The sequence below is a fragment of the Loxodonta africana genome, chromosome 24 (assembly GCF_030014295.1).
Source record: "Loxodonta africana isolate mLoxAfr1 chromosome 24, mLoxAfr1.hap2, whole genome shotgun sequence".
In the NCBI taxonomy this organism is placed as follows: domain Eukaryota; kingdom Metazoa; phylum Chordata; class Mammalia; order Proboscidea; family Elephantidae; genus Loxodonta; species Loxodonta africana.
Window position 1 is genome coordinate 43,650,458 of NC_087365.1, and position 26,383 is coordinate 43,676,840.

The 26,383-nt window shown below is 47.0% G+C and overlaps 1 protein-coding gene across 1 annotated transcript; it reads left to right on the forward strand.

Annotated features, from left to right (window-relative positions):
- The first annotated feature begins 10,664 nt into the window (after nt 1–10,664).
- On the forward strand, nt 10,665–23,509 carry R3HDML (R3H domain containing like). The gene is made up of 5 exons (XM_003411724.2): nt 10,665–10,925; nt 14,724–14,842; nt 16,710–16,842; nt 18,177–18,292; nt 23,039–23,509. The coding sequence occupies exons 1-5, from the start codon at nt 10,665–10,667 to the stop codon at nt 23,169–23,171; spliced, it is 762 nt and encodes a 253-aa protein (XP_003411772.1). The 3' UTR covers nt 23,172–23,509.
- Nucleotides 23,510–26,383: the final 2,874 nt, after the last annotated feature.

The window sequence follows — 26,383 nt, forward strand, 5'->3', positions numbered from 1 at the left end:
AATGATATCCCTGGTTCCACAAACATCACCACTATCTACTTTCAAACGTTTTCATTCCCCTGAACAGACACAGTACCCCTTAAGTAATAACTCCTCTTTTCCCTCTCGCTCCAGCCTCTGGTAACCACTAATAAACTTTTCTCTATGCAGTTGCCTGTTTTAAGTATTTCATATAAGTGGGATCATACAGGATTTGTCCTTTTGTGTCAAAAATTATTTTAAATATACTTTATGTAATTTCCTTATATATTTATTTTCTGTCCCACATACTAGAATGTCAGCTCCAGGGAACATAGCCCGTTTTATTCACCAATGCATTTCAAGTGTCTAGTACAGTGTCTGGCACCTACTAAACCCTCCAGTTTTTTTTTTTTTTTTGGTTGTTGTTGTTGAATACATTAAGGAATCATTACTAATAAACTGATCTAAAGGAAGTTATTTTTAAAATACAAACTGCTTCTTTATAAACAGAAGAGAAGCAATGTAAAATAATAATGATGAAATTATTTTTCTGTTTTTCATCTTAAGGTGTTCTCACGATGATAAATCTCTGCGAGAGGGGGTTTCTGGTCCACAAAGTGTGAAAGATGCTGTGATAAAATGATAGCGGCTTAAGCAGAAGACACTTGGGGGCCATGGAGGAGAGCACCTACCCAGCCAGGGAAAGGCCAGGAAAGAATTCTTGGAAGATGCAGTTTCTAAGCTGAGGTCTAAAGGATTGGCCAGGGGTTGGCCAGGGCAACAGTGGGAAGCGCTCGTTCCAGGTAGAACAACCAGCATGTACTGTTTTGCTGGCTGGTGTTCGGGAAATAATTCACTCTGGGAGTGGGCAGGGGGACCAGGTGCCCAGTAATTCTCCTGGTAGCTGGCCTCCTTTTTCAGGGCTCCTGGCCAGCAAGCAGCAGTGTTCATCCCCAGCACCAATTCTTTCCTTCTGAACTCTCCTCTTCAAAGCTTCCCTTGTTATTAACCTCTGGCCACCTCTCTGTCTGGCCAGAGGGGACAACTATTCACTCCCTGGGATGAGGCAGCTGAGCAAAGCCCGTGTCTGTCTGAGGCGAGGCTGTCAGACTGCCTGACTGAGAGGGGGCTGCATCCACAGGCAGGGCCCCCAAACCCACAAGCCCAGGCTGCCCATCTTCTGGGCCCATCTGGCCACGGGGTCAGTGGGGCTGGCGCAAGGCCTGGGATCCTGCTGTGTTCATCTGCAAGCTGCACAACCTGGGACCCCACACCACCTCCAGCAGCCCCAAGGTCCCCCCTGCTCCCTCCTCCGGCCATCCTCTCCTGCAGACCCCAGACCCTCTTATCCCAGGCAGTCACAGGCCTGAGGCCGGAGAGGAGGGAGCTTTCGTTGCCTGAAAAAATCACTGGGAAAACTAAAAAGCAAAGCAAGGAAATGATTAGCCCAGGAGAGTGGTTACCTATAGGGTGGAGGGAGGACATTGAGATCAAGGGGTTTGGGGAGTGGAGGCAATGTTTCAGTTCTTGACCTGGGAGTAGTTATCCCTGTAACTATGTCGTTACCTACCTGCCTATATAACACCTATGTGTTTGCTTGACAACTATTCATTCATAATTTATACATTTTTCTGTACGTATGCTATATTTCAGGGTCCAGGTGGCACAGCGGTTAAGAGCTACAGCTGCTAACCAAAAGATCAGCAGTTCGAATCCACCAGCTGCTTCTTGAAAATCTTATGGGGGAGTTCTACTCGGTCCTAAAAACCACACCCAACCCATTGCCATTGAGACAATTTCAACTCATAGCGACCCTAGTAACTCGGTCCTAAAGGGTCCCTATATTTCATACTAAAAAAAAAAAAAAGTTTAAAAAACAAAACAAGGAGCACCAGGTCGGGAATATGATACCTATGTTTCAAGAAGAGCCACTGTTCATTGAGCCTTAACTAAGTGCCAGCCACTGTGCTAAGTGCTTTATTGTATTTGACAATTTTCCTTTCCATAACAACTTCACAGGTAGGTACTGTTGTTACTGTGTTCCACAAATGGATACACTGAGGCACAGACAGGCTAAGCAACTTAGCCAAGGTCACACAGGAAGCCAACCCAGCAGAGCCGGGATTCAAATAATCGCCACCCCCACGGCCCCCTAGACCTGAGGAGTGCTACTCTGACTTCACCTACCTTCTCATGATAACAGCTCAGTCACAGCACTTTGCAAAGTGCACCAAATCAGGGTTTAGAGGCCATGTCTAGATCGGTTAAGAAAGCCCTTGGATAGACACGCGTACAAGTCTAGACTCACTACCTGTGTGATCTAGAAGCCCTGGTGGTGCAGTGGATAAAGCACTCTGCTGCTAACCGAAAGGTCAGCCACTCTGGAGAAAGATGTGGCAGTCTGCTTCCTAAAGATTACAGTCTTGGAAGCCCTATGGGGCAGTTGGAAACCCTATGGGGCGGTTCTGCTTTGTCCTGGAGGGTCTCTATGAGTCAGAGTCGCCAACGGGATTGATTTTTGAATGTGACGTAGGGCAAATCACCTAACCTGTTTCCTCACTTTAAAAATGAGAATGGTATGCTTGCCAACCTGGCTGCCCAGATAAGGTGCACGATAAATGGCTCCCTCTATAATAAAGATGCTCATCTTTGGTTGCTCATAGTAACCTGTGAAAGACGCACGGCAAAGTGTCAACGTCTCCATTAAAGAGACGGGAAGTCTGGTTCACTTTTTGTCACACTACCTAAGAGCGACAAGACCCAGAGGGTCCCACAGATGACTTCTCGCATCTTCCTGGAACATGGCCCAGACTCCTTGCCCTGCGGAGGAATTTGGAGCACCGCGATGGCGCAGAGGCAGCGGGCGCTGCACTGCGATGGCGCAGAGGCAGCGGGCGCTGCACTGCGATGGTGGAGAGGCAGTGGGCGCGGACGCGGAGGCTTTTCCGCTCCAGATGCGCAGTCCCGCGAAGCAGCAAATTCTGCGGCCACACCTGGCCGTGCGGCTAGCTGCCAGGGCCAAACCAAAAAACCCAGTGCCGTCGAGTCGATTCTGACTCATAGCAGCTGCCAGGGCCGGACCCAGGCAATTTCCCAGCCAGGCGGCCTAAGCCCGGGACTACTGGGCCAGTGTGAGGCGCAGGACGCGGGGCACCCCCTCGGGGCTGAGCACGGCCGGCCAGCCCTCACCCTCCCCGCTGCCTCCAACCCCACCCGCCCCCCGCATCCCAAGGTGGGAGGGGGCTCAGCCTCTGAAGATGCCCCCGATCCTGCGTGGCACAGCTAGCTCCTCCCTGTTTTTTGGAGTGGGGGCAAGTCCTCTCCCAACCTCAGAAGATTAAGGGCTCCTGGCTCAGCCTCTGAAACGTCTGTGCTCAGAACCCCTAGGGGCAAGGGGAAGACAGGACTAGGGTACACTCCTAGTTTCAGGATTCAGGGGGTACAGGGCACAGCACGAGGGGAATCTGAGATCCTCACCTCCCTGCAGCTAGCATGGCACCAGGGCCTCCAGCTTGCATGATGTGGCCTCGGCCACCTCTGAGCCCATCTCCCTGTGTCTCTTACACTCTCTTTACACTCTAGGTTCTCCCTGTCATTAAAATTAGTTGCCATCAAATGTCAACCTTATGTACAGCAGAACAAAACCAGGCACCATGCTCATGACAGCCAACAAGCTTGAGTCCGTGGTTGCCTTCCAGTCTAAGGGGCTTATCTTCCAGAACTCTGTAGGACAATATTCTGTTGTGATCGATACTGTTTTCACTGGTTAATTTTCAAAAGTGGGTTGCCAGGCCTTTCTTCCTAGTCTGTTTTAGTCTGGAGGCTCCTCTGAAACCTGTCTACCATAGGTGACACTGCTGGCATTTGACATGCCAGTGGCATAGCTTCCAGCATCGTAGTAACACAAAAGGCACCGCAGTACGACAAACTGACAAACGGGTGGTGGAGGTCCTCTCCCTAATCTGCCGTTTCTCAGTTCTTCCAAGGAACTGAATTCCCACCAGCCTCAGAGCCTTTGCCCATGCTGATCTCTCTCATTGTGCTGCCCCTGTTGCCTCCATTCACCCTATGTCCCAACTTCACCCAGCTATCCTCTGCTCATTTTTCTTCTTCTGCTTAGTCATCACATGCGGTGACTGGATCGCTCAAACAGTTAAGCAGTAACTACTAACCAAAACGTTAGCTCTTCAAACCGACCCAGAAGCACCTTGGAAGACAACCCTGGCGATCTGGTTCTGAAAGGTCGCAGTCTTGAAAACCTGTGGAGCAGACCTACTCTGCTCACATGAGGCTGCCATGAGTCAGAATCCAATCGACAGCAACTAACAACAACATCACTAATACTGTGACTAATTAAGTGTCTTAAAAATTCTCAGGCAGTAGCTCTTCTACATGAATTTTAGAATCAGCTTGCCAACTTCCTTCATAATCCATGTTGAAATTTCGATTGGGATTGCACTGAATCTATAGATCAAGCTGAAGAGAACTGACAAAACAGGCAAGTGAAATAATACAGGTGCCTGGATGGCACAAACGGTTTGCACTTGACTATTAATCAAAGAAGAAGATCCTCAATGAGATGAACTGACTTGGTGGCTGCAACAATGGGCTCAAACATAGCAACGATTGTGAGGGTGGCACAGGACCGGGCGGTGTTTTGTTCTATTGTACCTTGGGTCACTATGAGTCAGAACCAACTTGATGGCACCTAACAAAGATAACAACAGCTAATTGAAGAGCTGGTGATTTGAACTCACCCAGCACTGTCACGGAAGAAAAGCCTGGTGATCTGTTTCCATAAAGATTACTGCCAACAAAGCCAGTGGAGCTCAGCTCTACTCTGTAACACATGGGGTGAGTTGGAATCAGCGCCATGGCAACACGTTTGTTTTATTTTGGTATACTAATAATGACATAACGTGAGCTGCTGAGAATACGGAGACAAATACAATGCAACCCCTTCCCTCAAACAGCTTATTTGCTCATGGTTTGCCTTTTTATTTTGTTTCATTTCATAAGAGAAAATCTTATTGGGCCTGTTTTACAGATGAGGAAACCAAGACTCAGAGAGAAGATGTGACTTGCCCTGGGTCCTATGAGGAGGAAGTGGCGGGGCCAAGACCCCTTATCCACATATGTCTGACTCAAGAACCTGTTGTGAAGAGCCCCAGGGATCATCTAATCCAGCTGTTCATGTGTTTGGTTTGTGTGTGTCTCTGTTTGTGTGTTTGCTTGTAGGATGTGTTTCCATGTACCCAGCACAGGAAAACTGTGTTCGAAGATGGGTATGCTATGGGGTTGAGTGGGAGTGTAGGCGTGTCTACTTTATTGGAGGGTGACTTCTATTTGTGTTGGTGTTGGGGTGTTTGGCTGTGTGTATACAGTGTGGAGGTGTTTAGTGGGTACATTAGGGAGGGTTTTTATGTGTACTGGGTAAGAAGTATGTGTTGGGGGGACAAAAATGGGATATTTCTGTGGATGTGTGTTTTTTCTTGTGTAGGATTTTAAACTTATAGTTGTTGAAGGAACTCTTAAAAGCAGATTTAAAAATCACATATAGCTCTACATTTTTAAAAACGAGATATAACTTACATACAATGAAGTACCCAGATCTTAAATGTACAACTGGACAAATTTCTATAAGTAATCACCACCCAGGTCAAGATACAGTACATTTACAGCATCCCAGGAGACTCCCTTCTGCCTCCTCCTTAGTCAGTATCCCCCAAAGTAGCTACTGGTCAACTTCCATCGCTCTAAATTGGTTTTGCCTGTTCGAGGAAAAAAAAAAAGCATCTTGAAAATGGAATCACATAGCGTTTCTGGTGGGGAGGTTAATAGCTAACATCAATAAGCTTTGCTTGAACTCAAAGGAGCAGGGAGAAAAGTTAGGGGGTAGTGAGTTTATGTTAATGGGGAGGAGCAGTTTAGAAAAGGAGGGTGAGAACGGTTGTACAACTTGAAGAATGTAATCAATGTCACTAAATTGTTGAATTGGTGTATGTTCTGCTGTGTATGTCCTCAACAACAATAACAAAAAATAAAATCTTTTTTAAACAATAATAACCTTTGTTTTGTGTGCTAGACAATTTCCATGTCCCTTTGCTGACTTTCTCATAACAGTCAAATAAGGTAGGGCCAATTTCTTGTTCCCGTTTTACAGATGAGGAAACTGACGTTCAGAGAGAGACCATGACTTGCCCTAGAACCATTTGACACCACAGCTCTCGTCCTTACCCGCAACGCCATCCTGCCTCCTTCTGGGTAATCTGCCAAAGAGGCAGCAGTATTCTCTGGGTTCAGGGGTGTGAGAGATGGAGCCAGGGAGCCCAGGGATGCCTCTGGGTGTGCTTTATTTTCTGAGGACTTGGTTTCTCTCTATCTATCGTGAGGCCTCTTTACTCCTGCCCCCACCCCTAAGACTGAAGCACCGCTGTGCTGTGGAGACACACCAAGCCACAGGGGTTGACTCCTGGCTCCCAGACTTATTTGCTGTATGATTTCGGGCAAATTGCCTTGCTCTTTGAAGCTTAGTGTCCTCAGCTGCTAAAACGCAGATTAAAATCCCCCTACTTTTACATAATTAAGGTGGTAACAGATGTCACCGCCGTATAAATTACTACTGTTGTTATTTCAAAGTGATAGATAGTAATTTTTTTTTATATGACAAAAAGTCACATTAAAACAAATGTGGTACTTAATGAGTTATTGTAACCACCAGCCGGGTCAGGAAATAGAACACGCCAGCCCCCCATAAGCCGCTGAAATGTCCCGCTCAAATCGTGGCCTGAGTTTTTATAGTACAGTAAAACCTACAAAAGCCGGAACCTCTGTAAGACGAAAACCTATCAGAGCAGGAAAACTCAAATATTTTTCACTCATAGAAAGTGATAGAAAAGCGGTAAGGCTGCACCCTGTCGAAGGCAGAAAACTTGTGAGACCTGGAAGAACAAGGCAGGCACACTGAGCTACAGCTCTCACAGATGTCGCTGTATTTCTCTGTGTTTCTTTACAGTTTTGTTGCCCAAGTGCACATCCCTAAAACCAGCTGCCGTTGAGTTGACTCTGGCTTGTGATGACCCCGTGTGTTTCAGAGTGGGACTGTGCTCCACAGGATTTTCAGGGGCTGTGCCCTTTTGGAGGAGCCCTGGTGATGCTGTGGTTAAACCGCTCTGTGCCCTTTTGGAGGAGCCCTGGTGACACGGTGGTAAACTGCTCGGCTGCTAACTGGGGGATCAGTGATTCGAGCCCACCAGCTGCCCCGGGAGAAACATGGCAATCTGCTTCCGTAAAGATTTGCAGCCTGGGAAATCCATGGAGCAGTTCCACTCTGTCCTGTAAGGTCACTGGGAGTTGAAGTTGATGGCAACGGGTTTGGATTTGGTTTTGGTGACCTTTTGGGAGCAGATCACCAGGCCTTTCTTCTGAGGCACCTCTGGGTGGGTTCCAACCGTCAACCTTTCGGTTAGTTGCTGCGCACTTAACCCTTTGCACCACGCAGGGACTACTTATATGTACTATTGTTGTTGTTGTTGTTTAGTGCCGTCGAGTTGGTTTGGACTCATAGTGACCCTACAGAACAGAGTAGAACTGCCTCGTAGGATTTCCGAGGAGTGGTTGGTGGATTTGAACTGCCAACCTTTTGGTTAGCAGCCAAACTCTTAACCACTATGCCATCAGGACTTCTACTTATATGTACTAAAAAAAAAAAAAAAGTGTACTAGATATGATTAAATGTGTAAAGGGTGGGCTTCTGTGTGTTTATGCACCTGTGGATGTACAACACAAGTGACATGAGGGGCTATCTTTGTGATTTGTGGGGGAAAGGGGATATGCTTATGTGAGTGTATGCACATAAATGCGTGTGTGGTATGTGGACAGGGGGCACGCATGTGCTCGGTATATGGGTGAGGGTGTTCACTGCCAGAACCCTAGCTACTACACAAATAAGCCCCATGCCCTTGGGCAACCCATTGAGGTTCTGCACGACTCAGTATTCTCATCTGTACAATGGGTAGGATTACTACAGCAAAAGGAATTGTAAAGATCAAGTGAATGATGACTGTAAAGCCCTGAACCATGCAAGTGGCACTTTCAGGGAGATGTTCGTGTTAAGCATTCAGAGAGTGGGGGATGGTTGTTGATATTCCTGGTTTCCTAAGTGCCCTGTAGTGTGTGTCTGCCTTCCCTGGGCTGCAGACCTGACCCTGTTGTGCCACGGATCCCAGCCTGCCACAGTCAGAAGAGCCTTAATTTGGTTTCTCTAATGGCCCAGAGAGGGATAGGGTAGGAACTTGCCCAGGGATACCCATTACACTAAGGCAGAGATGGAACTAGGTTGGTGTCAGTCTCTGTCCTTCCCTGTGTGGCAGGAAATTCCTGTAAGGTTGGGGACTACAGCCCCCACCCCTCACTGTCTCTGCCTATCCCTTCATCCTACCCCCCCTCACTCCCTTCATTCCCTCACTCCCTTCACTCATCCCACCAGCATTCAGCTGTCAGCTGCCTGGGCTTGAGAAGCTGCTCCCCACAGGAAGGTGTGTGCTTTGGCAGCTGGCACTGTCTGGGTCACGGGGGCTGGGGCTGGGTGACTGCCTGGGGTGGGAATTCCATGTGTCTGAACAAGGTGTTTTGTTTTACTGGGAGGAGGACCCAGTTTGGGTAGTCCAGCCCCAGCCCTCTGAGCCACATCCCAGCCTGGGCCAGGCCTGAGGGTGCCATCTGAGACTGGGCTTGGCGGAGGTCTTCTCAGGAAGTAATCAAAGAGGAGAAAATGAAGCCTTTCTTAACTCAGAAGTACAGCAACTCAGAGATCACCGGGGCTTTACCAGCACACGTGCACACACATGCATGTACACATCAACACACGTGCATGTAAATGTGTACTTGCACACATAAGCATGTGCGCACACACACACTTACAGAGTACACATTGTGCCAGGCACTAAGTGCACCATGAATGTTAACTAGTTTAATCCTCATAACAGTGCTACAAGGTGGGTACCATTATCACTCCTGTGTTACTGACGAGGCACAGAGAGTTTGAGTAATTTGCCCAAGGACCCTAGTTAGTGAGTGGAATAATGGGGATTTGAACCATGATCCCTGGGCTTAATTACACTACATGATGCTCTGAGTGGCAGCTTAGTGAATCTCCTTCTAGGCTTCCCCTCCCCGCACCATGCATCTAGATTGGGTTTGGTTACAAAAATGGGATCCTTCTCACATACCCAAGGGTTCTGAGGTCAGACAGACTTGGACTTGAAGCCTGGCTCTATCACAGACTGGCTGGCTTGACCTTGGGCTTCCTCCTCCACCTCTCTGAGGCTCAGTTTCTTCATCTGTGAAATGAGGAGGGATGGTACCTGCTTCCCAGCGCTGGCTGAGCTCGTGTGTGCACAGCACTCAGCCCTGGGTCTGGCACATAGTAGGTGTGATTAGATGGGGCTGCATTAGCTGCCCACTCTAAGATTACAGTGTTTTGTGAGGGAAACAGACAGATAACCCTCTGAATGCGAGGTGGTCTTAAGATGCTGGGATCTCGGAGGCAGAGGGGAAGCCTCTGAATCTGAAAGCTCCCAAGGGGGTGGCTCTTTCCTCCTGGAGTCCCTGCCTTTTTGCCACATCCGTACCCTGACCAGCAGCTCAGCCCCAGCCCTGCACACTCCAGGTGGAGCCAGGAGGTGCGGAAAGGGTAGGAGAGAAAAGCTCATAACTCGGCAGGCAGAGCTTCTCTGTCCAAGTCTGGCCTGGCTGGAAGGGGAGGGGACTGTGGGGCCTGGATGTCAGATGCCATCAGCTCCCAGGGGACCGTTACAGTCGCTGCACTGCCAGGTGGGCCAGGGAGTCTGCAAAGGTCCCCTGCCTCCTCGGCTGCCTCCAGCTGCCCTCCTGGGTAGGCGCCCTGGGGAGCCTACTGCCCAGCCTCCCTGTACCTCTGTCTGTCCCTCTTCTCTCTAGTCCTCTCTCCTCCCTTTCTGTTCTGTGTCTTTTCTTCCTTTATTTTTGTCTCCCCCTACCTTTATTTCTGTCTCTCCTATTTTGCCTGTCTCTTTCTTTCCTGTATCATATTCTCCCTCTCTTTCTCCTCTCCCCTGGTTTTTCAATTTCTCTCTTGTTCCTTTTCTCAGCATCTCTTTTTCCTGTTGTCTTTTTGGTCCCTCACATTTTGTTTTTCCCTGCTTCTCATTTTTCTTTCTCACTGCCTTTCTTTTTCCCTGCTTTTTTCATTTTCTGCCATCTCTCTTGTTCTTTCTTTCTTTCTCAATCTGTCTCAATCTGCCTTGGGGACAGTTGGGTCCCTGCCCCTCTGAGGACATCACCTGAGCCCACTTGGGGTAGGATTGGTGAAGAGGGTATCCAGGCTGGAGAGGACTCATGTCTGTCTCCTGGGTTGGTGGCATAGGTGCTAGCTTTGAATTGGTAGCTGCTGTCTCCCTCAGGGCCGGGTGTAGATGAGCCACTGTCTGGGCATTTCTTTCCCTTGTCTGATCCATTCAGTCCACTGGGTAGGGAGGGAGGTATATTGGGCACCTGGACCAGAGCTGGGGTCTGGAGGTCTTTGCCAAGTCCCCAAAGGTGGCATCCTCTGGCTTAGTAATGGTGGAGGAGAACACTCAGCGTTTTGTGCCCTTATGCTGGTCCCTTCCAGGCAGGTGGCCCTGACTGCAGGAGGCAGACCGTGCCCCTCCCCCCAGCCAGCAATGCCCCTGCTGCCCAGCATCTTGTGCCTGGCAGGCCTGCTCTTCCGGGCAGACCAGACAGCAAGCACCACGATGATGCCCAATGCCACCCTGGAGCTGGCCCAGCCCAAGGTCACAGCCGTGAGGTCCCTGACTGGCCTAGGGGTGCCCAGGTACCACCGGAAGCGCCACATCTCTGCCAGGGACATGAGTGCCCTATTGGATTATCACAACCACCTCCGGGCCAGCGTGTATCCACCCGCCGCCAACATGGAGTACATGGTAAGTCTTCATGCTGTCCCCTCCCCACCGCCCCTTCCAGCAAATGCCAGCTGATTCAACTTGGCCTAGAACGACTGGCTTTGAAGGGCTAGAGCATTTGCCAGCCTGGCCCGACTTAGCCACTGGGTTCTGGGACCTGTGCAATAGGGCAGGGATTTGTCTGCCCATTTTACAGATGAGGAAACTAAGGAGATGACACAGATCCTCCAGCGAGTTGGGGCAGAGGACTACCACTTATGGAGCACCTACTGTGCACTAGGGGCCCTGGTGATGCAGTGGTTAAGAACTTGGCTGCTAACCAGAAGGTCAGCAGTTCAAATCTAGCAGTCAATTCTTGGAAACCCCACGGCGCAGTTCTACTCTGTCCTATAGGGTAGCTCTGAGTCAGAATCAGCTCAATGGCAAAGGGTAACAGGTACTGTATACTAGGCACTAAACCAAAACCAAACCAAATCCATTGCCATTGAGTCAGATCCGACTCATAGTGACCCCATGTGTTAGAGAGTAGAACTGCTCCGTAGGATTTTCTTGGCCATAATCTTTACAGAAGCAGATTGCCAGGCCTTTCTTCCATGGTGCCGCTGGGTGAGTTTGAACCACCAACCTTTAGGTTAGTAGTCAAACATAAACCATTTAAACCCCCCAGGGATCTTTGCTCCAGGCACCAGATATGTGTTATTCCAGGAACACCTCTTCCTTAAGGGTGGGTATTGTCATCTCCATTTTCAAAATAATTTGAGACTTAAAGAATTAATTTGCCCAAGGCCACCCAGCCCAGCTTCCAACCCAGGCCTGTCTGATTTTAAAGCTTGTGGTCTTAACAAACACAATACCTTGCTCAAAAGTCTTGGCTTCCTACTGGGGGCCTGGAGTGAGGGAGTGGTTGGGCCTTTCTATGCTATTGGCTCTTTGCCTGAGGTGTTTGGCTGACACAGCCAGACCACCTCTCAGCTGGGGGTGGGGAGAGGGTGGCAGAAAGGACAGGTGCTGAGGAAAAGCAGCAGCCAATCAGTGAGGGAGGCTGGGATATCTTCCCTAAAAGAGGCAGAGCCGGCGGCTCTCACTCCAGCCCCCCAGCAGCCAGACACGCGCCCAGCATGGAGGTGGGAACCTTCACTTTATCGAAGCCCCTCCCCTGGGACCATTGTCCCAAACCAACCAGGAGAGATAGGCTTCCAGCCCACCCAGAGATTTCTTTAGTCAAAGATATTGCCCTCCACCCCCTTCAAGACAAATACGTGCTACTCAACAGCCTGAAAATTCTTCCACTTTTGCGGAGTGTGCATTCACTGATATGCTAACGCCTGCCTGGAGCCCAGCCTGGAATGCCTTGTGGATACTGCTGAGAACAGGACGAATCAGGTCCCTTCCCTCACGGAGCATAGAGTGGGCATGATAGAAAATAAATATCTGCAAGCAGCAACAATATATAAATAAGTATAAAAACAAACCCATTGCCATCGAGTAGATTCCGACTGAAAGCGATCCTATAGGGAACCTAACATGTCTATATACATTATACAGTTTTTTAATATGTATATATACAATGTCGGAAACCCTGGTGGTGTAGCTGTTAAGACCTACAGCTGCTATCCAAAAGGCTGTCAGTTCGAATCCGTGAAGGTGCTCCTTGGAAACCCTATGGGGCAGCTCTACTCTGTCCTATAGAGTCGCTATAAATTGGAGTCAACTCGACGGCAACAGGTATACGTGTAATGTCAAGTAGCAATAAGGTGATGGAGGGGGTAGGGGTTGTTCCTCCTCCTCCACTGCCATCAGATGATTCCGACTCCTAGCGACCCTACAGGACAGAGGAGGACGGCTCCATTGTGTTTCCTAGGCTGTAATCTTTACGAGAGCAGATTGCCAGGTCCTTTCTCCCACAGAGCCGCTGATGGGTTCAAACTGCTAACCTTTCAGTTAGTAGCTGAGCACTTAGCCACTGTGCCACCAGGGCTCCTTGGGGTAGGGATAGGAGCAGGAAGTCCCTGGGTGGAGCAAATGGCTAAGCACTTGGCTACTACTGAGAGGTTTTGGTTTGAATCCACCCAGAGGTGCCTCGAAAGACAGGCCTGGTGATCTGCTTCCAAAAGGCATAGTCTTGGAAACCCCATGAAGCAGTTCCACTCTGCACACATGAGGTCACCATGAGTTGGGATTACTCAATGGCAATTTACACAACAATAGGGATAGGAGCTGGGATGGCAGCAGCTAGAGGTGGGAAAAAACCAGTTACCTGCTCCACAGGTTTTCAACGGCTGATTTTCCCCCCTTTGGAAATAGATTGTCAGGTCTTTTTTTTGAAGTGCCTCTGGGTGAAATCGAACTGCCAACCTTTCAGTTAGCTAGAAGTGGGGGAGTCATTTAGTCATTCGTTAACTCTTTCATTTGTTGACATAGGGGCTGGCACATAGAAAGCCTTCCATTTTTTGAGCAAATGCCACAATCATTGAGCACCAGTTGTGTGTGCGTGGCACTCACCCCAGCAGGTGTTTAATTCGTGCGTGCAGCCTGGCACAAAGACAGTCATCATGGGAGAGAGCTATATGTCTCCCCAGGGGCCGCGGAGAGGATCAGTGAGTGTGATGTGTAGCATGTCCCTTCCCTCAGTTTACCCATTGGTAGCACAAGAGAAAACTTCTTCTGCTCCCCCCTTAAAGATTATAAGTCAGACAACCCTGGGGAGATGTCTGGACCACTCTTCAGCCCCTCATTTCTTCTTCACTAGCCACAGGTATCTGATTAAACACTCCTTGATCAATAAACCTTTTCTTTCACAGCTCCAAGGAAGGCTGGGTTCGCTGTTCCACGTTCTCACACCGCTCTGTTCTCTTCGCGGGAGCACCCGCCAGCACTGTGATGATTACTTCCTCACTTAACCTCTCATTTCCTTGTTAGACTATGAATCGAGGACTGCCTAGAAATATTGTTCACTATTTGCGAATAAAATGAATGAACAAATAATATCTCAAAGGATTCCAGGAAGTCAGAGCTGGAAGGGAACTAGTTTTGTTTTGTTTTTAGCAACAGTTTATCGGGTTATAAAACTTGAGACATTCATACATTGGAAAACTGTGCAGCTGTTAAGAAAGTTGAGGGAAGTATTCTCTATGTACTGACGTGGAATAATCACCAAGATAAACTATCTTGTTAGCGAAAAGAGCAACGTGTAGAATAGAATGTCTGCCATGCTGCCATTTGTCAAAAAATATGTATGTATCTGCTTGTCCAGGTACAGAATATTTTTGAAAGAAGGCCCGCAGTGTGGTTGCCTGGGGTAGGGGGCAGTGTAGCTGAGGGGGACAAGTGTGGGAAAGAGATAAGAGACTTTCTACTTTTCCTCCTTTGGATAATTTATATATTAAATTTGTGCATGTTTTTGCCATTAAAAAAAAAAAACATTTGAATTAAAAAAATTAATGTTGAAATAAATGCAGTTTAAAAATACAGTAAATAAAATTAAAAATCCATGATCTTCCCATCATCCTGGGCTCAGTCACTTTTAGGGACTGCTGGGGACAAACACACTGGGACCGCCTCAGAGCAGAGAGCCCCAGACTTGAAGCCCAGGAAGGGAAACAGGGCACTGGGCAGGAGTCAGAGACTTGGATGTGGATCTTGGCTCTGGTGTGGGTTCACTGTTGACTATGAAGCCATAAGCCTCCTCTGAGCCTCAGTTTTCCGATTCGTCAAGTTGGTTTGTTGTGGCATCCAAATAGATGGAGAACGTGCATCCTGGGTGCAGGTAAGAAGCTACGGATGTGATGATGGAGACGTCCGTGGCCTTTCTTTCCCCAGGTCTGGGATGAGCAGCTGGCAAGGTCTGCTGAAGCCTGGGCCACCCAGTGCATTTGGGCCCATGGACCCTCGCAGCTGATGAGATACGTGGGCCAGAACCTCTCCATCCATTCTGGCCGGTGAGTGACCCTCTGTACCTTCCTTTGCTCAGTCATTCAACAAACATGCATTGGGCACTTACTCTGAACTGGGCACTGAGCTCAGCACTGGGATACGTTTGTGACCAAGACAGAGAAGGCCCCTGTCCGCATGGAGCCTACATTCTAATTATGGGTTGCCGTTGCTAGTTGTTGTCAAGTCAGCTGCAACTCACGATGACCTTATGTACAACAGAATGAAATGTTGCCTGATCCAGTGCCATCTTCATGATCACGGTTATGTTTGAGTCCTTTGTTTTGGCTATTGGGAAGTGCCTTCCAGCCTAGAGGGCTCATCTTTCAGCACTATATCAGACAATGTTCTCCTATGATCTATAGGGTTTTCACTAATTTTGGGGAAGTAGATTGCCAGGCCTTTCCTCCTAGTCTGTCTTAGTCTGGAAGTTCCACTGAAACCTGTCCACCATGGATGACCCTGTTGGTATTTCAAATACTAGTGACATAGCTTCTAGCATCATAGCATCATGCAGGCCTCCACAGTACGACAAACTGACAGACAGGTGGTGGCTACTTATGGGGGACAGGCAATAAATGGGTTAACAAATAAGTACACAGTTTCAGAGAAGGAGGAGTGATTTGAAAGCACACAAGGGAGAGTAAGGGCATGGAACGTCATGGGGAGCAGAGTTTGGCGTGGGGGCTATTGAATGGGTTTTTCAGGCCCAAGGGTGTCCCGCCAAAATCTGAGGATAGCAATGCCCACACTTCTGACATGGCCTCCTTACTGCCACCTGGCCCTCCAGATGGAATCTGAGGACTTGAGTTCTGACCTGTGTGGCCTTGGGAAGTTATTTCCACTTTCAGACCCTCAGTGTCCCCATCAGCAAAATGGAGGTGTTGGCCTAGCTCAGTTCTTTCCAGACTTGTGGATTTCATAGACCAGTAAAATTTAAAAAAGGCATTTGTAGGATTGCTACAAGATTGCCATATTTTATTTCACCAGATAAAGGTATTAGAGAAACAACTACCTTTCTGTCTCCACCATAACCCCACAAAAGCCGAAAGGACATAGTTTCAGACTCAAGGCCAGTCCTTTGAGTTCAGCTCAATGGAAATTCTGTGTCCTGTCTGCACTTTTTCATGTCGTCGGCTGGTCAGGGACAGCGCCAGCATTTGGGAGCCATGAATGGTTCCTAAGAGCCCTCCAGAGCAGACATGGGGTGACTCAGCCTTTCCTGACACGTACTCCCCCTCCCCACCACCATTAAGCTCTTCCTGCCAGACTCTACCCCACCCCACCCCATGGCCATCACTTTAGAGGCTCAAAGTGAAAACAAAATGCTGTTTGGGATGAAGGGATGAAGATGTGCTGGTCTAAATGATGAGTGTGAAACTGGGTAGATTTTTTTTTCCTTATCATCCCTTTTGTATGACTTGTGCCTCTGCTCCCTGTCATGTGAGTGTGACAGAGCAATCCTCAGGTCCCACCACGTGGCCTGTCAGACTGCAGGACACCCGGTGCCTGCCTTCTCCCCATCTCACATCTCAGAAGCCTAGAAGATGGTTCAATAATCCTTCCCTTCCCTCAAAATACAAGCTACCCTGTCTGAAGTGCCTACCTCATGCCTGGCCCTTCGTATGACATTAACAACAATGTTTTATGGAGCACTTGCTCTATACCAGGTCCAGATAAGCACTTTTTATGGATTATCTCCAATGATCTTCAGAACATACCTGTAAAGCAGGTACTACTGCCATTATTTTCATTTTACAAATGAAGAAACCGTAGGGAGGCAAAATGGCTCACCCCAGGACACTAAGTGAGTTGGTGGCAGAGTGACTTTTCTGTTCTCCAACCCAGTTTCTTCTGCCTTCTCTGCCCCCCCAGGTACCGCTCCGTGGTAGATCTGGTGAAGTCTTGGTCTGAAGAGAAGAGGCATTATTTGTTTCCGGCCCCGAGGGACTGTAACCCACACTGCCCCTGGCGCTGCAGCGGCCCCGTCTGCTCCCACTATACCCAGGTACCCCTTTGCCAGGGCTAAGGACCGAGGGAGAACAAATCCTGGTACCTTAGGGAAAAACGAAGGCAGTGGAACAAAAATTAGACTTAAAGCAGAGGCCCTTATGGACTTCCTTTTACATAATAAGCATACTTTTGGGACGTTGTGTGTACGTTGAATTGAGAACTGGGTCCTGTGCTGAGTGTCTTAGGTGGGTCGACAGTATCCTCCGCCTTCAAGATGGAGACGTGTGGTCTGACAAGTGCAAGAGTGCTTTCGAATTCAGTAGGTCCAGACAGCGTTTTCTAAGGCCCCCACTATCTTAAAGAATTGCCAAAACAAGATTATGAAACTTGTAATATATTTTGAGTGCTGATTTGGATATGTTTACACTTCTTCACATAAAGCGCAGTACTATATGGTGTTCTAACAGGACAGAGACTTCCAATTGGACGACAGGTTTTCTTTCAGTGTTGATGACTCATCTGGAGATTATCTCAAAAAACTAAATGTGAGCCCCTCTAGGAAATGTGAAAGGACCCCTGGTGGTACAATGGTTGAGCACTTGGCTGCTAACCGAAAGGTTGGTAGTTCTAATGAACCCAGTGACTCTGCAAGAGAAAGACTTGGTGATCTGTTCCCAGAAGATTACAGCCAAGAAAACCCTATGGGGCAGTTCTACTGTGTCACATGGGATCACTCTGAGTCAAAACGACAACAAGAAATGTGAAGCCTGAACCAAATGTCCCTCTTGACTTACCATGAGATATTACTACCTCAATTTTGCCAGCGCAGAAACCGAGGCACACAGAGGTTATGTGACTTGGTCAAGGTTACACAGCTAGTGATATTGGGATTCTGACTCCAAAGTCTGTGTTTTAACCTCCAACACAACAATGATTTTCAAAGTGGGTTGAGATCCATTAGAGTTATGGTGCTAATTCTGAGGCTGATCACTAACGAAAAGAAGAAAAGAAAGGAAAAAGAAAACTAATAGAACAGTATAGGAGAACATGTTAGGGTATATTTTATCATATATGATAAGGTTAAATATTGTTTCATAAAACTTTTGTTCCAATTATGCACATGCGTGCATGTACACACATGTGTGTGCACGTGTATTTGTTCACTGGATAACAATATAAAATGTATTCCTTGTGGTTGATTGGTTGCAGTCAAAAAAAGTTTGGTAAACATTGTATTACAATAGTATGCCTCCAACTCCCTCATCTTAGGGTAGGAAGACTCTCTCCAGGAAGACCTTACCCAATGCACCAACCTGAATCAAGTCCAGGAGCCACCCAGTCCCCAGGAATTGAGTCCTTCTCATAGCATCCCCATCTGTCTTCCCTCAGATGGTGTGGGCATCCTCCAACCGGCTAGGCTGCGCCATCCACACCTGTGGCAGCATCAACGTCTGGGGCAGCAACTGGCGTCGGGCAGTGTATCTGGTCTGCAACTATGCCATTAAGTAAGTGCCAGCACTGACAGACAAAGAGCGTCCTGAGAGCAGGGGTAGGGGTGGGTGGGTTCTGAGGTAGAATGAGCAGGATGCAAAGGAAAGAAAGACACACATTTTGTAGTTAAATAAGTAGACATCATAGATGTTGGTAGTTACATAAATAGATATCATAGACGTTCAGAGTTAACTAAGTAGACATCATAGATCATACAGGCACACACACACACATTATAAGTACATGCCGTATATAAAAATCCTCCACGTGTTTCAGAGACACTACTCCTCCTTCAGTTTTAAGTAAACTCAATATCACAGAATTTGGTCATTTTACAGAGTCAATTAATGATCCCTTTTCTTTTACCCAAGTTTCAGAGTCAATTGGGAGATAGACGAGCCTGGCAGATGGCTAGGCAGCCTCACTGATGAAGCCAATATGGAGAGCGGAGCTTAGGTCCACCAGCCAAGTGGGCCTGCAGATATTTCACTGCTGAATTGGACCTACCCACCCAGTGACAGACAACACTAGACAACAACAGGCTTCTTCTTACAAGTGTAGAGCCAGCCCCTCTAGGCTTACTGCAAGAAATAGAGAAACAGAGAACACACGCCCCCCTGTAGGCAGGCTGATCTCAAAGGGAAGAAAGGAAGGATAGAGCTGAGCATGCTCAGAGCGCCTTCTCCCAGCTTCTCCAATCAGGTAACTGCAGGGTGGAAAGAGGCTAGGAGTGGTCCTCAAATACATGTCCCTTGGAAACATGGAGAAAGGGAAAGGGAAGTTTCCATCCAATGTACCAAGCCAAAAACCAAAAACCCATTGCCATTGAGTTGATTCCAACTCATAGTGATCCTGTAGGGCAGAGTAGAACTGCCCCAAAGAGTTTCCAGGGCTGTAATCATTAAGGAAACACACTGTCACATCTTTCTTCCTCGGAGTGGCTGGTAGTTTCCAACGGCGGACTTTTCAGTCAGCAGCCTAGCACTTACAAACTTGCAAATGGTACTGAATACAAATTCCAAGTGATATTTAGAATTTCAAATTTACATAATAGTAACCACCCTTTGCTCATTTACAAAATATTTTCGTTTTATTATCTCAGTGAAGAGATGAAAAACGGAAAGAAGGAAGGAGAGAGGAAAAGGAGGGATACTGGGAAAATATTGTTCTAGGTTAAGATTAAGAACCTGAAGCTCAGAGAGGTTAAGTAATTTACCAAAAGTTACACAGTCGATAAGAAGTAAAGCTGTTTCAAACCCACGTTTTTGATTCTAAGTCCCATGCTCTGTCTACTATGTTGTTGTTGTTGTGTGTCATCAAGCCAATTCCAACTCTTAGTGACCCTGTATGACAGATTGGAACTTCTGCATAGGATTTCCTAGGCTGTAAATCTTTATGGGAGCAGGTCTCCAGGTCTTTTCTTTCACAAAGCAGCTGGTGGGTTCAGACCATTTCTGTTGGCAGCCCAGTGCTTAACTGTTTCGCCACCAGGACTCCTTGTGTCTGCTATCCCCAAAACCAAACCCACTGCCATCTAGTTGATTCCTACGCATAGAGACCACATAGGACAGAGTAGAACTGCCCCACAGGGTTTCAAAGGCTGTCACTCTTTAAGGAAACAGACTGCCACATCTTTCTCCCGTGGAGCGGCTGGTAGGTTTGAACTGCCAACCTTTTGGTTAGTGCTTAACCACTGTGCCACCTGGGCTCTTTTCTAACCACTGTGCCACCTGGGCTCTTTTCTGTCTATTATACCATCCTGATATTCCAGAAGTCATTGGTTTACAGTAGCCTGAACACAAATTCTCAAGCTAGTTATTCATCAGACGGTAGTATCTATAGATGAAGTGTCATATTTTAGCCCAGCTTTATCAAACACACAAAAAATACAAGCCAAATTCCATTACAAACAACTTAAGAAACTGTTCTAATTCGTTTGTTGATATATTGAATTTTTGAAGCATTGAGTAGTGTCGTTGTTAAGATTTTAGGCTCTGGAGTCAAGACTGACTGAATTCCAATCTATGATTTAGATATTTAGCTTTTTCAGGCCTCAGTTTTGTTTCTTCATCTGCAAAATGGGAATAAAATAGTACCTACTCATGGGATTGTTGAGAGAATTGAGGTAACACAAGTAATGCCTGTGGGCTTATAGTAAGAACAGAATACATGTTGATTCTTATTACCAGATCGGATCTGGGTTTCATTGCCAGCTCTACTGTGCAAATGCTGGGGGCTTTGAATAAGTCATTGTATCTCTACAGGCCTCCGTGTCCTCATTTCAAATAGGGTTAATACTACCTGGTTCACAGGGTTGTAAGGACTAAAGTATGACAATTTCCTCACAGCACATGCTGACTGAATGCTAGCCATGATTATAACTAGGTTATAAACTCTTTGAGGATGGGAAATAGACCCTATTCACCTCCATATCCTTCTACTGCAATGATTTCAACCTTTCTTTTTTAAATTAAAATATTTTGTGTCTTCAGTGAAAGTTTACACAGCAAATTAGGTCTCTACTTAACAATTTCTACACAATTTCTTCAGTGACATAGGTTACATTTTTCACAATATGTCACCTTTCACTTTATTTCCATTCTGGTCATTCCATTTCCAATAATCTAGTTTCCCTGGCCCCTTGCTTTCGAGTAAATGTTGACTATTTGGTCTCATACAGATGATTTTTTAAAGGAGCATGGTGTTCACAGATGATATTGCTTGCTTTATGAGTCAATTTGTTATTCAGCTAAGAGATGACGTCATGCAATAGCTTTTGTTCAAGGTTTAAGGAGTATCTCAGGGTGATAGTCTCTGTTAGTCCTCCAGTCTCAACCAGTCCAGTAAATCTGGACTTTTTAAGAATTTGAGTTCTGTTCCACATTTGGCTCCCTTTCTGTCAGGAACCTCTATTGTGTTCCTGATCGGAACATTTGGTAGTGGTAGCCAGGCACCATCTAGTTCCTGTGGTCTCAGGGTAAATGAGGTGGTGTTGCCCTGTGGACTAGTTTCTTCTCTGAGTCTCTGGTTTCCTTCTTCCTCTCTTACTCCAAAACTCAAAGAGACCTCAACCCTTTGTTTTTTAAAGCAGTAGAACTTTCCCCCCAACTGATTAAATTAAACAAACAAAAGAGATACGTTGATTCTATCACCCCAGATGTCTCCCCGCCCACTCTCCCTGCCCACAGATTTCCTGGGGTGCCTTTTGAAAACTGTTGACCACAGGTTCTGATGCTCAATAGATGCTCTGGAAGTGTTTGTTGAATGAATGTATGACTGAATGAATAAGTGAATCCAGTTACGAAACGAAAAGTGCATGCTTTTCTGACTGTTTTGGTCGGCTTCAATCACAGACATCAAGCATCGGATTCCATCCTACCAACAGGGAATGTCCATTTCAGGTGTGAGGAAATAGAGCGTTGGGCCTTGCAAAGACAACTGACACTGCAAGCCAGTGGTGAGATTGACTAGACAGCCACCAGGAAGAGCTGAGAGAATGATTTGGGGCCTTGAGAAGACAAAGAGGGAGAAAAAGAGAGAAATCAGGGGGCTGGGAAAGAGAAAAGAATTGTGGGAAGATCAGGTGTGAAAGCCGGATCCATGTGTTTTGAGTGCAGTCTGGAATGCCTGACTGAAAACTAGAGATGTGATTCTATAAGCCAGAGGTTGGCAAGCTACAGCCCACAGGCCAAATCTGGCCCACTTTCTGTTTTTGTAAATAAAGTTTTATTGGAACACAGCCATACCCATTTGTTTATGAATTATATACGGCTGTTTTCAACATACAACAGTAGAGCTGAGTAGTTGCAACAGAGACTGTCTCAGCTGTAAAGTCTAAAATATTTACTATCTGGCCCTTATCAGAAAATTCTGCCAATTCCTGCATAGGCAACGGGAACCCACTCAAAGTTCTTGAGCAGGAGGAGGGTGTGATGAAGGTGGTGTTCTTTTGGGGGGGATTAATTCAGCAGCAGGTAGGATGGAGTTGGGATAAGGCCATTGATGAAATGGACTGCAGTGGTTATAACAAGTCTTGATGGCCATGTCCCCCTACGACTGAACTATACTCACCATCCAGTTATTCCAGTCCTCATTTTCATAGTGCTCTTATAAGTTACAAAGTGTTTTCTTATCAGGCATTTCACATAATTTGCACAGACACCATTTATTTATTTTATTCAGAGGATAAAAACAAGTCTTAAGAAATGAGGTGGCTTATTCTCTGTCACCCAGCTAGCAGGTGGTAGCAGAATCAGGGACTCGAACTCAGACCTAAGTGACTCCGCAGATGGGTAGGGAGTATGAAAATCAACACTTATTTGCCAGCACTGTGCTAGATGCAGAGCCCCTGGGTGGTGCAAATAGTTAAGCACTCAGCTACTAAGCAAAAGGTTCAAACCCACCCAGAGGTACCTCAGAAGAAGGGCCTAGCAGTCTGCTCCCAAAAGATCACAGTCTTAAGAAGCCTGTGGCGGGCAGTTCTACTCTGCCACACAGGAGGTCGCTGTGCGTCAGAATCAACTCAATGGCACCTGGCCGGTTAGGGCTAGGTGCTTCCATATATGGCACCTATGAGAGAGGGGTCTTCTCTTGGTTTTACAGTCGAAGAAACCAAGGCTTACAGAAGTGACTTACCCAAGGTCACACAGCCAGTCAGTGGCAGTGTGAGACTTGGGAAACCTCGCTCATGTGAAAGTTGTACACAGCATAACTGTACTCTGTCCCCCGACCCCATCTCCCTGGGGCCTTCTCTCTTCCAGGGGCAACTGGATCGGGGAGGCGCCGTACAAGATGGGGAAGCCATGTTCTGCCTGCCCCTCCAGTTACCAAGGCAGCTGCAGTAGCAACATGTGCTTCTCTGGCCTCGAATCCAACAGGCTCCTGTGGTTCTGAATTTTCCCTGGGCTCTGCTGGGTCTCCATCTGGACCTGAACCCCCAAGAGTCACTCCCCAAAGACACGGTCAAGGAATTACTTTTTACAAAGCACGCGGTTAAGGCTCACTCACTGATCTGAATTTTCCCTTTTGGATTCCATCTCCTAAATGTCCAGGCATGTGCCAAAAAAAGCCATTTTCTTGCTCTCCTTCTTTCCTCATTTCCATCTTTCTATTCTCTGCCCTCCAGGAAAGAGACCTGCATCTTTAATTGACTCAGTGCTCAGAGAGCCGGGGCTGGAGTGGAGCAGTGGCAGCTCCTTAGTTTTGTGATTCTCAGCCTTAAATCCCAAAAGTCTGTCCACCCAATGAAAGTATTTATTAAATAAGTTTTTGCCTGAAGCTGACCTTCATTCATCCAGTGACAGCCAACCAGCTACTGGGCAGCCTCTGAAGACCCACGCATCGTTCCCTCCCAGAGCTGGGAACATTTTAGCTCCAAATTTTAAAAAAATTATCGAAATTAGCGTGTGGACCCCTGTCCCCAACTGCATATCACTGGAGCAATCAAAGAGTTCAAACAAACAAAAAAAAACCAGTTGCCGTCAAGTCGATTCCAACTTATGGCGACCCCATGTGTGTCAAAGTAGAACTGCTCCACAGGGTTTTGATAGCTGTGACCTTGCACAAGCAGATCACCAGGATTTTCTTCCAAGGCACCTCTGGGTGTATCTGAACTACTAATCTTTCAGTTAGTAGCCGAATGCTTAACTGTTTGCACCACCAGGGCCTCCTCCACAGGATCCAGGCCCCCTTTTTACAGATGGGTACACCAAGGCTGAGCAAAGGGGTGAAACTTACTCCGAGCCCCACGGTTTATTTGTGGTGGCGCCAACGTGGGAGCTAGGGCTCAGAGATGCTCTTTGTGCTTCCTGACCCTTCTCCAAGCTTCAGGACTGAGAGGCCAAAACCAAAGTTGGCCTGAGGGGGTGCTCTTTCTGTATCTTTTTCTCTTTCCACGTCACTCTCTGCCTTTCTGACTTGTTCTTTCTTTTTATCTGCTTCTCTGCTCTATCCGTCTTTATTTTTCTTAGTCTTTGTATAAGGAAGACTGAAGAAGAATTGATGCCTTTCCTTTATGGTGTAGGCAAAGAATATTGAACATACCATGGACTCTCAGAAGATTGAACAAATCTGTCTTGGAAGAAGTCCATCCAGAATGCTCCTTAGAAGCAAGGATGGTGAGACTTCATCTCAAGTACTTTGACATGTTATCAAGAGGGACCAGTCCCTGGAGAAGGATATCCTGCTTGGTGAAGTAGTGGGTCAGAGAAAAGAGGAAGACCCTCAGGAGATGGATTGACACAGTAGCTGCAAGGATGGGCTCAAGCATAACAATGATTCTGAGGAGGGCACAGGATGGGACAGTGTTTTGTTCTGTTGTACATAGGGTTGCTATGTGTCGGAACTGACTCGACAGCACCTAACAACAGTCTTTGTATCAGTGTGTCTGATTTCGCTCTCTCTCTCTGCTTCTCTGTTTTTCCTATAGAATCTCATTCTCATTCCCACAAGCCATTTCCGCTCTCCCACCCCACCCCGCCCCACCCCGAGATCATAACACACAAAAGTCCTTTTGTCTCCCCAGAGATAGTAAAATCTCCTCCCTCAGACCTTGCCCTTCAGCAGGCCCCTCCTCCTCCCTGCCTGGCAGAGAGAGCTCCAAAGACCTGCATGGAAAACAGCCCCCCACCTCCCAGTCCCTAAGTTGTCCTGGATGGGGTGAGCTTTCTCACCTCTTGGTTATTCTCACCCAGGCCAAGGCCTGTGCATGTCATCCCATCCACAATAAAGTCGTCTGAGAGATCAGATGCAGTGGTTCTTCCTGGTACCCTACCCCTAGCCCCCAGGAGGGTTGAGAGAAGAGGGAAGGGAATTGGGTGGGGGCAGATGGAATGAGACAAAAACCAGTTCAAGAGGAAGACCAGGAGAGGGGACTGGCAGTTCCTCTGTCCCTACTATGTGCCAGACACAATGGATGGATCAGTGTATGTGTGCCTGGGTGTGGGTTATTATTCCATTTTGCAGGTAAGAAAAGTGAGGCTTAGAGAAAGAGTATCAATTTCCAAACACTGGAAATGAGTGAATGAAAGAAACAAAGACCCCAATTCTTTTTCCTTTTTGGGGGGAGGGAGATGGCTATTAAAGTGTCCTTTCTTTTATAAAACAATGGTGATAGTGTTAGCTTTTTAAAAATTATTATCCTTGCACTGGGGAGAGGAGGGGGAAGTTTGACAACCCTATGTCAATTTCCCAAAATGTTTTTGGACATTTGTATGACATATGACCCACTGGATTGATATGTATAAAGTCACAGCGCTAATAAGGAGCAGACACATAGTTTAAATTCAGTTTTATCTGACTCCAAAGCCTGTGTTCTTTTTACTGCCCCAGGCTGCTTCCTCTATCACAAGTATCAAGATAATAAGAACCATTGGCCCAGCACCCTGCATTCTTAATCTCATTGAATTATGACAGCCATCCTAAACGAGAGGTACTGTTTCTACCCACATTTTACAGATGTAAAAACTGAGGCTCGGAAGATTTAGGAAGTTGGCCAAGGTCAAGTACGTGGAGAAAGCTGGATTTGAATCGGCTCTATCTGACTAAAAAGCCCAATGGCTTAGCCTCTTTACTCTCCTGCCTCTCAGCTAATAAGGGAGCAACTCAGTGATTGAGCAAAGGTGTTATCATAGAGTGGGAATCCCAGATAACCTCCTGGGTTCCTCATTTCTAATAAATAAATAAACCCAAAGAACAGAAAACACACAAAACCCATTGCCCTGCCTACAGGCATTGTAGACCTGGGGGGTGAAGATCTGGGGGGAGGGGGTTATACTTGGTGTCCTGGCTTAAGCTGCAACTTGTCCCAACTAAGAAGTTCCAACTGAGGGGAAACTTTTGCCGCAAGAAGTCTCTTTCTTTCTCTGTGTAACAATAACAATGAACCTCTGTAGTGTTTTATACTTTTCTAAGGCTTTCATATCCCAGTCAACTCATTTGCTCATTCTTTCAACAATCCAGAGAGTTAAGAGCGTATTGGAGCCATGCTGCCTAGGTACCAATGTAAGCGGCTGTGTGTCCTTGGTAAGTTACTGTGAGCTCTCTGTGCCTCAGTCTCCTCATCTGTAAATGGGTACTGATAGCATCCACCCCGTGACACTGCTGAA